Source organism: Coregonus clupeaformis, unplaced genomic scaffold, assembly GCF_020615455.1.
Source record: "Coregonus clupeaformis isolate EN_2021a unplaced genomic scaffold, ASM2061545v1 scaf0306, whole genome shotgun sequence".
Classification (NCBI taxonomy): Eukaryota; Metazoa; Chordata; class Actinopteri; order Salmoniformes; family Salmonidae; genus Coregonus; species Coregonus clupeaformis.
Genome location: NW_025533761.1, coordinates 277829 through 288462, shown reverse-complemented (window position 1 = coordinate 288462; position 10634 = coordinate 277829). Strand labels below are relative to the sequence as shown.

Sequence of the window (10634 nt, the reverse complement as noted above, 5' to 3'; positions counted from 1 at the left end):
GCCAATCAGAATGAGTTTTTCCCCACAAAAAGGGCTTTATTACAGACAGAAATACTCCTCAGCACCACCACCACACACAGTCATCATGACAATTGCACGCTCCATCAAAACTTCAGACATCTGTGGCATTGTGTTTCGTTACAAAACTGCACATTTTAGAGTGTCCTTTCATTGTCCCTAGCAGAAGTCAGAAGTTGCACCTGTGTAATGATCATGCAGTTTAATCAGCTTCTTGATATGCCACACCTGTCAGGTGGATGGATTATCTTGACAAAGGCTAAAATCCCCACTAACAGGGATGTAAACAAATTTGTGCACAAATTAGAGAGAAATAAGCTTTTTGTGCATATGGAATATTTCTGGGATCTTTTATTTCACCTCATGAAACATGGGACCAACACTTAACATATTGCGTTTATATTTTTGTTCACTATAAATATAACTGAGTCACATGATGCAGGTTGATGAAAAAGACTGATAAGAGAAAAGGTTGATGGAGATTGTGGCGACTATTATTTCAATTTCTCCCTTAAGAACAAACAGACCCTACTGAAGGCAGTTAAAGGACAGCAGCATTCTCCAGATGCAATATACCTGTCTGAGTCTGCTGCCCTGTAATCAAGGCATCATTCCAACACTGCTTAAGTGAGAATCCACTGCAGCACATGTGCTATCATTCTGACTTTCTGAACAGTTCCCAAAGTGTTTTTATCCAGGCAGATTACCAGGTCATTGGCGGTGCGAGGCCAGTTTCCATTGTTGTGACACAGTCCATCCCTTACAGTCTCTACCACTACTAGAAAGCATTGATGCCTTTAGTGCAAGTTCCAGTCTCTGTGAAAAGATTGGCTGTTGAGCAAGTACATTTTGCAGCCTAAACTGCTTCAGGAAAATCTGGCGATTCAAACAGGAAAATATATAAAACCATGAAAATACCTTTTTGATAGAAGTTCGATACAAGTTTCTATTAAAGCCTACAGTCTTCTTTTCAGGTGGCGAGGAAAAAAGGTATTCAATCCAAAACGTACTGTAGTGTTCATGAAGGGCTGTTATCATCCAAACCGAGCAACTGAGACACCGCCACCTCTCTCTCACACACACCCACATTGCTTAGTTGACATGTCCGTGTCCTCCTAGGTCGGCCAGAGGCATGGTGTGCAGCACCTCATCCAGCAGCTGCAGGGCGCGGTGCAGGTGGACCTCCACCCAGCAGGGGGTGTGCTTGATGCTCTGCCGGGGGTAGTCGGGCCCCCAGCCCTTCACAAAGCTGAGCCGCAGGATACACAGTCGCCGCAGGTCATCCACACCTATCCCGGCTGCTGCCGACAGACCTGAGAGAAGAGAGATTTACTGACTGATTAAGCGAGAGAGAGAGAGAGAGAGAGAGAGAGAGAGAGAGAGAGAGAGAGAGAGAGAGAGAGAGAGAGAGAGAGAGAAAGAAAGAAAGAAAAAGAGAGTGAGAGAGGACAGAGGTACTCACTGACTGCCGGGGCGATTCCCCCCACACTGCCAGGCCCTGGGATGTTGCCTGCCACTGCTGCAGCCTGAGCTGCTGCTGCAGCCTGTGCCGTGGCTGCCTGCTGCTGCATCTGCCTGTGGCACTGACGCAGGTCAAACACTTTCATGTAGGCCCCGGGGTAGATCTTGTGAACTGCGTCTCCCGGGGCTCGCCCCGCCTCCCGGTCCAGGTAGTAGCTCTGTACGAACACTGCATGGTCGCTAAGGCAACGCATCCACACATCCCCCTCACCACGACACTCCAACTGCACCCCCTTCCCAATGTGCAACCTGGGAAACGGAGATAGTAGTTCACACTGGTGAAGAGAAAAACACAGACACAGGGGATTGTATTTATTGCTATACAGGCAATAAATACATGTTCGCCCGGTGTTTTCTGCACCCCAACAAAGTTCTCCAATAGCTAGCAGTTAGACTAGGTGGGTATATTAGGGGCACGCTAATAGACCTGGCTCTCTCGCTGGCGTCGGTGCGGTGCACGTTGCTGAGCTGGCCCAGACAGAAGCGGTCGCCCCCCGAGGGGTCCACGTATCCGTCCACTGTCACCACGGGGCAGTTAGCCAGGACCTTGAACATCTCCCCCACCTGGATGTCCATCTCAAAGTAGGAGATGGAGCACCAGAACTCTGGACCTGGTAACACACAGCACACACAACATGAAATATAATATGAAATACTGCAAAATGGCTGTCATGTGTCCCTCATGTGGGTACCGTACATTGGTGGTGGATGGGGTGAGTTGTACGCTGTGGGGTGTACGCTGTGTGTGTACCTGGATGGTTGGAGACTGGCTGAGGAAAGGCGGGTGCGCTGTGATGTTGCTGAGACCCTTTTAAAATAAATGAATGAGCAAATACATATAGTACCAGTCCTGCATTTCTGACAGAAAGATTGATTGACATGTGATTGACATACAGAAGTGGTTGGGGTGGTGCAGTGGTGGTTGCTGGTGGCCTCGCCCATTCTGCTGGGGTCCTACAGGGGTATAGGAGGCCGTGCTGGTGCCTGTCCAGGTCGCTGGAAGATTGTGAAGGAAGAGAACAGACATAGTTGAAACTGACACCATGGAATTGACACCATCTCTGTGACACTGCCAACATGGTTTGTTAGTAACTCACTGTGATAAGAGCTCTGTGTCTGTGTGTGTTTGGAGCTGCTGCTGTAGTCACTCTGGCTGTGAGGGGTACGGGGCAGGGGGGGTGGTTCATGTGTGGGGGTGGTGGGGGGCGGCGTCTGGGGCATGCCCTGGCTCTGGGGAGAGGCGATCTGGAGCAAGCCCTCGCCGTGGCACCCAGACATGGGCCCCATCATGGAGCTGCTCACTGGAGGAGGGAGATTGTAAGGGATAGAGTTAGACATGAAAGCAGAAGAGTCTAGTTCTTTCCAGCTGAAATGCTTGTACGGTAGTACTTCTTATTACCAGGTTCAGCTTTAGTCTATCTCACCTTGCGGAGAGAGAGGCATGCTGGGGTAGAGGGTGACGGAGGATGGGGCGCGGGGCGACTCAGGGGGCATCTGCAGAGGGGGGAGGGGCTGGTTGTAGCGCTCGGGCTGGGGGGGCATCCTGGAGGGGAGGTCCATCTCAAAACAGTCATGGATGTACTCCTCTTTGATCAGCCGACCTGGAGGACCATGTAATGAAGGGAGGGGGAAGAGAGAGAGAGAGAGTGGGAGTGGGAGGGAGAGAGAGAGAGGGAGGGAGGGAGGGAGGGAGATGGAGGGAGAAAAACCGAGAGAGAAACAGAGAGCAAGAGAGAGAGAGAGAGAGGCAGAAATCAGGCATGAATCATGTCATGTTATTATTAGATTTTTGATTCATGAATGGATACATTTTAGATCAAATTGTTGCCTCTATGTGGGAGTGATTTTTGCCCTGTCATGCAGCCTGTGACACCTTGTTGCAGTTTGATTTAGGTGTCCTACTTGTAGTGTAGACTAGCTCAGACAGGTATGAATCTGGCTGGTTTGGAAGCTCTGCATTCCATATTTTACGTCAGATTGCCAAGAGCACATCTACAGTATATCTGTATCAAAACAGTAGTATTTCCTGTGCACTTTGGGAAATGTGATAAAAACGGATTTGTTATAATGACTCGCTATTGCTTATTACCATTTTGATGATGTTTGACGATGCTGAAAATAGTGTTTTCCTCCTCACCTGCATTTTGAATGCTGAGACCAACTTGAGGAGAGGGACAAAAAGGGAAACAAAGTTAGAAACAGCACGGTAGTTCTGAAAAAGCCTATGACCCAAAGAGCCTGTTAACAACTTCATATTCTCTTTCCCCATTTGTGCTTCTGTTTCCTTAGAGGAAGTTAAATTGTGAACAGACGCACCGATGCCTGGCGATACCACTCTCTCATAGTGGTAGGGGTTGACACACACGTTGTCATACTTGAGGTCAAAGGCGAACTGGCAGAACTTGACATGCTTCAGTTCATTCTTGTGGAGGTCTGGCCAGCGCCAGAGCCTAGCGTAGATCACATGGGGGAACCCTTTCCTCCCAGCTACCTGGAGGGAGAGAGGAGAGACAATGGAGAATGAGGGCATGGAGGTCTTCCTTTCCAACATCCATTCAGGGCTTTCAGGGTGATTATTTACAGTAGGATGGTGGGTCTCGGAAAGGTAACGGGGGAGAGTATGGGGGCTATGATGGGGTTGAAATTTGATGATGGAGCGAGTGGAACTGTGGGGAATCTAAGTGGAGGGAAAAAAGGAAAGAAACTCAGAGAAAAGATGGGAGAGGGAGAAGGAGGAGAGCAAGAGGGAGTTGGTAGACAGGGAGTGGTCGAGGAAACAGGTCATGAATGGAAATTTACATCAATGTTAAACACACTCACAGACACACACACTCTCCAGGCACACACTCTGGGTGGGGGAGGAATAGCCTTGGAGCCATTAAAACATCTCAGACAGAGCTGAATAGCACAAATAGTGACTATCCGAGTCATCAATGGTGTTTCAGGCTTATTCCCAGGTTCTTGTGGAACCAATGTTACTCTGTCCTTGTATTGTGCTGAATGTCCTCAAGTGGGTCTGAGTTGGTCTGAGTATTTGCTATTGAGGAAGATTGTGAGTGTGACAAAAGAGAGAGCTGGTATAGGGTTAACTCAACAAGCTGAGCTGGAGAGGAATGGCATCATGTCTCACCTTTGCTGAGTGTGTGTGTGTGTGTGTGTGTGTGTGTCAGCCAGAGAGAGATCAGTATTTTGGGATCAACATACCCTTTCTGCACTAAAAGAAAGAGAAAAGCAGAATGGACTCTGTAAACTTTTAACTTCTTTTCTTTTCTATTATTCGTGCTTCTTGAAAACTCCCACCCAAGTGACCTTCCACAGACAAAGAGTCAGAGCTGGCAGAGTGCCAGCCCAATTACAGCCAGCAGACTGACAAACACACACACACACACAGCCTACAGTCCTGAACAGAGAATAATACAGTACACACTCATTCTCATATCTAGTTCTCACACACCACATTAATACATGTTTCACTAACAGCCGCATATCCACAGGCAATCTCAAATGTAGAAACAGCTGATGTATGTCAAAATATGCATACAATAATACACACTTTTCATCTTTCTCCCTCTCTCGCTCTCTATCTCTCTCTCTCATTATCACACTCTCACACACACACACAAAATAATGTATGTACGAGATTACAAATATACTTCCACAAACTTTAACACTGAAAAACTCCAGACACAAACAGACACACACGCACACACACACCAGAGACAGACAGGCTTAACTTAACCCTGCCCCTTTCCTGTGTCTCAGACAAAACAACCGGCACTACCCCTCCAATACTCCCTCCCTCTCTGTCCCTTGCAAGAGCTGGGGGAGGGGAACTCCCTCTGTCTCCTTCTCTCTCATTCCCTCACTCTCTCTGTAAGCAACTCGTGGGTTACACTTCTACGTATTCGATGCTACGTTCATTCTCTAGAAGTTAGCCTATAGGGAGACCTAAACCCCTTGACTTTTTTCTCCTGTTTCTCCTCCCTGAAGTGTGTAAGTAACTCATGTGTTGAATGATTCACTTGTTGAGTTCGAATCTCATCAAGGACAACTTAGCTAATTAGCAACTGTTCAACTACTTCAACTAATTCTACTTTACAACTACATAGCATGTTAGCTAACCCTTCCCCTAAACTTAACCCTAACATTAACCCTAACCCCTAGCCTAGCTAATGTTAGCCACTTAGGTAGAATTCGTAACATATCATACGTTTTGCAAATTCAGAACATATTGTACATTTTGCAAATTCACAACATATCATACGAATTGTAATTCGTAACATATCATAGGGAATGGCTGATGGACATCCACAAATTAATACATACCATATGAAACGTAACATATCATACTAAATGGAGTGTCCCGGATTTAGATACAGAATAATATGAAATGCTCTCACACCAGGATGCGCACACATAGTATGGGCTTTTTAAAAATGAAGACACCTGTACCATGTCAGATATAGAGTTGAAATGTATTCAGTTTTGAGTTTGCATCACAATATTACACTTTATATACATCACAGAAGACTGAAATATAACAAAACCGTTTGACATAGAAACACAGAATTTTTGCAAAAACAAGCGTTTCTCTGTGAAATGTCAACGGAGCACTGGAGCACCAAGCTTTTTATTTTCAAAGCCTTTTACATTTAATTCAGCTCGTGTCATGATAACTTTGCTTTTTGCGACGACCACCACAAAATGTAAAATCCTCAAAAGTTGTTACGAGAAACATGCACCGCTATGTCAACATAGCTCAGTGCTTATTATCGGATGTATTAGGTTACTGTTAATGATATGTTAGAGAAAGACCCCACTGAACGATTCAGAACATGAATAATCATATTTGTCTTGGTAAAATGTATTTTATAACATAAGGAAGTGAATTTCATCACCAAAGAGTGGGTGGACACCATAAATTATATGAGCTGGCTAGCCAGAATGATAGCTAGCTAGCTACGTTAGCTAGCTAAAAAGCTAGCAACAAACCAAAACATTGTCTAGAAAGTTGCTTTTAGGTGCCTGGCTTGCTAGATTTACATATCCTCAATACATGTTTTAATGGATGGGTTTTTTGGTGCAAAAAATAAGAGCAGGTAACGTTGCTATTTGGTTGCTGCATGCAGACTCCTGTTTTGTTTATACTTTTTCATAATGACAAGGACAAGTTTGATGTCAGAGAACAACAATAGAATGTTCATGATTTAATGCGTGTCAAAACCGGTAAGATGATAAGGGATGTTTACTGAGGGGTTGGCGGGACAATTAAAACATACACTATATATACAAAAGTATGTGGACACCCCTTAAAATTAGTGTTCGGCTATTTCAGCCACACCCGTTGCTGACAGGTGTATAAAATCGAGCACACAGCCATGCAATCTCTATAGACAAACATTGGCAGTAGAATGCCCTTACTGAAGAACTCAGTGACTTTTCAACGTGGCACCTTTCCAACAAGTCTGCCCTCCTAGAGCTGTCCCGGTCAACTGTAAGTGCTGTTATTGTGAAGTGGAAACGTCTAGGCGCAACAACGGCCAGCCGTTGCATAGTGCCAACGGTAAAGTTTGGTGGAGGAGGAATGATGGTCTGGGGCTGTTATTCATGGTTCGGGCTAGGCCCCTTAGTTCCAGTGAAGGGTAATCTTAATTCTACAGCATACAATGACATTCTAGACGGTTCTGTGCTCCCAACTTTGTGGTAACAGTTTGGGGAAGGCCCTTTCCTGTTTCAGCATGACAATGCACCCGTGCACAAAGCGAGGTCCATACAGAAATGGTTTGTCGAAATCGGTGTGGAAGAACTTGACTGGCCTGCACAGAGCCCTGACCTCAACCCCGTCTAACACCTTTGGGATGAATTGGAACGCCGACTGCGAGCCAGGCCTAATAGCCCAACATCAGTGCCCGACCTCACTAATGCTCGAGGCTGAATGGAAGTAAGTCCCCGCAGCAATGTTCCAACATCTAGTTGAAAGCCTTCCCAGAAGAGTGGAGGCTGTTATAGCAGCAAAGGGGGGACCAACTCCATATTAATGACCATGATTTTGGAATGAGATGTTCGATAAGCAGGTGTCCACATACTTTTGGTTATGTAGTGTATTACCGCAATAATGACTGGCATAAATACAAGTACAGGCTTTGTTGCTGGCAGTACCTTGCAGATATAAAGAAAAGTCTGCAAAAAGTTGGCGACATGCTAAAGTTGGCGGCAAAACATATTGGTTTGAAAGGTGTATTAGTCAGTCATCAAAAGCAACCAGCTATTGGTCAATGAGTTGACAGCGTCTTTGTGCCATACCACCAATAACAATTCATCAGTGAATAATTAATTAATGAGATCCACTGATTTCATAAACAGTCCCTCGATAGTCCCTCTACAGTCCCTCTATAATCAGTGATACTGTACTGGCCTAGGCCTCATTCAACCCAACATAACAGTAGTCTACCTGCAGGCGTCCATCAAGCGTCCTCTGGATAGTGACACACTTGCTGGGATGAACTCCGTTGGTGGTGATGGCGGTGATGAGCGAGTCCAGCTCATCCTTCTTCTCCTTCAGCTTCTTCACCAGGCTCTCTATGGCACGCTTGGCAAAGCCCTCGTTCTCACCGCCCTGTCGGTGGCACATGAGGCTGTGCACGATGCTCAGACAGGCATCGTTGCTGTTGGGGGGGTTCACTGACATCTCCCTGGGTTGAGGGGGGTTGTAGAGGGGGAGGTGAGAGACCATTATGATGAAGCAACCAAATACAATTGATTTATAAATTGATTTGATTGTTGTTTGATCACTGACACAACACTGAAGTCTGAAGCTGAGATGGTACTTTATAATAATAATAATAATAATAATAATATGCCATTTAGCAGATGCTTTTATCCAAAGCGACTTACAGTCATGCGTGCATACATTTCTTGTGTATGGGTGGTCCCGGGGATCGAACCCACTACCTTGGCGTTACAAGCGCCGTGCTCTACCAGCTGAGCTACAGAGGACCACTTTAGGTCAAGGTTCAAGTCATAGGCTATCAGCAACCAAGGTCCCTATAACAATCCAATAACAACTTTACCAATATTAACAACACAACACGTGTGGGGCTTTTACAGAGCAGAAGATACAAAGCAGGCCATGTAAACACAGAATTGAGTAGGCCAAAAGTACTTTATGGTTAAATAGGTATTTACTGCTTATCTGAAAATACATTACATTTACATTTTAGTCATTTAGCAGACGCTCTTATCCAGAGCGACTTACATGAGCAATTAGGGTTAAGTGCCTTGCTTAAGGGCACATCGACAGATTTTTCACCTAGTCGGCTCGGGGATTAGAACCAGCGACCTTTCGGTTACTGGCACAACGCTCTTACCCACTAAGCTACCTGCCGCCTCATTACATTAACCTAAAGAAAATTGACATTCTTATGATGCATGTGAAGTGTAGGGCATGTAGCCTAGCAGTTAAGAGCATTGGGCCAGTAAACGAAAGGTCACTGGATCGAATCCCCAAGCCGACCAGGTGAAAAATCTGTCGATGTGCCCTTCAGCAAGGCACTTAACCCTAATTGCTGTTGTAAGTCACTCTGGATAAGAGCGTCTGAGGGTGCCATATTTTGTTTACAAATATCCCTCCGTGTGTCATACTAGTGGTGAAGTAGAGCTTGTTTTGCTTTGCACAACTAGTCAGAAAAAAACTATAATGCAGAAAATGTGTGATTTCCTAAAGTAGGCTATATAACAACCCATTTTGATAAAGATAATAACTGTAATAAAGTATAATAAACAGAAATGCTCCACTGAAGAAATTGTAAGAGCATTTTGGATGTAAAAAGTAACTTGTTTACATGTTTACAAAAGCATGTAGGCCTACTGGTGCAAAAATATAATCACCTCTACAAGCAAAGCAACGTTATGTGTAGGCTACAGTGTACACAGTACTTTGCTGTCTGTCTGTCTCACTATGCTGACCTAACTGTAGGCTATAGGTCTGTCAACAATCCATGTGACTCAGACTGGTTTGGTCAGCTACAAAATCCCTATGGGAATAATCAATACCAAAATGTAGTTTACTTACAAATCAACAGGAGAACTGGACAAATAAGTAGAGGGAGATCTGAAGCAGTATTCCAAATGTATTTCCCCCTTTACCCCTCTCTCTGTGGAGCTGTCTGTCTCGACTGTTATCAGTCTATCAGCCTCTCTCGCTCCCTTCGTTCATCCTGCTGCTCCCTCTGCTCTTCTCTAGTTTGCTTGCAATAACAAAAGGGGGTAGAAAGAGTTGTCTCGGGCAAAAAGTCGAGCCAATCGCTGCGCCCGTTTCATTCCAGACGGTGGGGCTCTCGGCCAACTATGACGCTGCTCTCTCACAGCTCACAGTCAGCCACCCCGGGCTGATGTCTGTCTGGGTTGCTTGTTGATTGACAGGTCTGTGCGGCTGTTTTTTTTTTTAAGGTGGCGCCGGTGAGATTACTCCGCCCATTCTCGCTACCCGCTCGTCCAACCAACTCCAGTGGATCTCCTCTCTGTGTAGAAAAAACGAAGTGCCTGTGTGACCAAACTCTGGACGCCGTTTCCCGATTGCTAAACAACCGTGTGTAGAATGAAGTTTTTAACAAACACTACGGATTGCAGCACCGAACAAATGTGTGTAGAATTAAGTGTTTCACTAAAACTACTGATTGCAGCACCCAAAGAAAAAAACGCAGTTACACAGGACAAACATAGGTACAAGGTAGGCATTAACGAATGGACATGTTTCAACAATCGACTGATAGGGACTCGATGGTACACTCCGCCGACACTCATAGCAATTATTAAGATTAAGATCACTTTATAGGTCAATTACGCAAACGAAATTTGATTTCCGCTTTTAACCCAACCCCTCCAAAAAGACACATATAAAAGATTAACATTTTTCCAGTTGCTGGCTCGCCTCTCTAACCGCTAGGATACCTGCCACCCTGTATTCCCAACAAACCCATATGGTTTTCTCATCTACCCAGAGGTGGTACGGGAACAGTACTCTTGCGAATTTCAATGATGTGCTGTCTGTCCGTCAAATCGTGCGGTGTTGTCCTAAATCCTCTACCTGATTCCAG

General features: G+C 45.4%; 1 protein-coding gene across 2 annotated transcripts; it reads right to left on the bottom strand.

Annotated features, from left to right (window-relative positions):
* Positions 1 to 357: 357 nt before the first annotated feature.
* LOC121572434 (mothers against decapentaplegic homolog 4-like) lies at positions 358 to 10097 on the bottom strand. 2 transcript variants are annotated; one of them, XM_041884506.2, is made up of 11 exons: positions 9611 to 10097; positions 7991 to 8231; positions 3856 to 4030; positions 3629 to 3700; positions 2964 to 3140; positions 2637 to 2840; positions 2434 to 2535; positions 2291 to 2347; positions 1967 to 2150; positions 1481 to 1788; positions 358 to 1331 (listed from the first exon to the last, which is right to left on the bottom strand). In XM_041884506.2, exons 2-11 carry the CDS (start codon positions 8225 to 8227, stop codon positions 1111 to 1113), a joined length of 1737 nt encoding a protein of 578 aa, XP_041740440.1. In that variant the 5' UTR covers positions 8228 to 8231; positions 9611 to 10097; the 3' UTR covers positions 358 to 1110. The 2 variants fall into 2 exon arrangements, with proteins under 2 accessions (XP_041740440.1, XP_041740441.1); XM_041884507.2 differs by having other exon boundaries at positions 3677 to 3700.
* Positions 10098 to 10634: the final 537 nt, after the last annotated feature.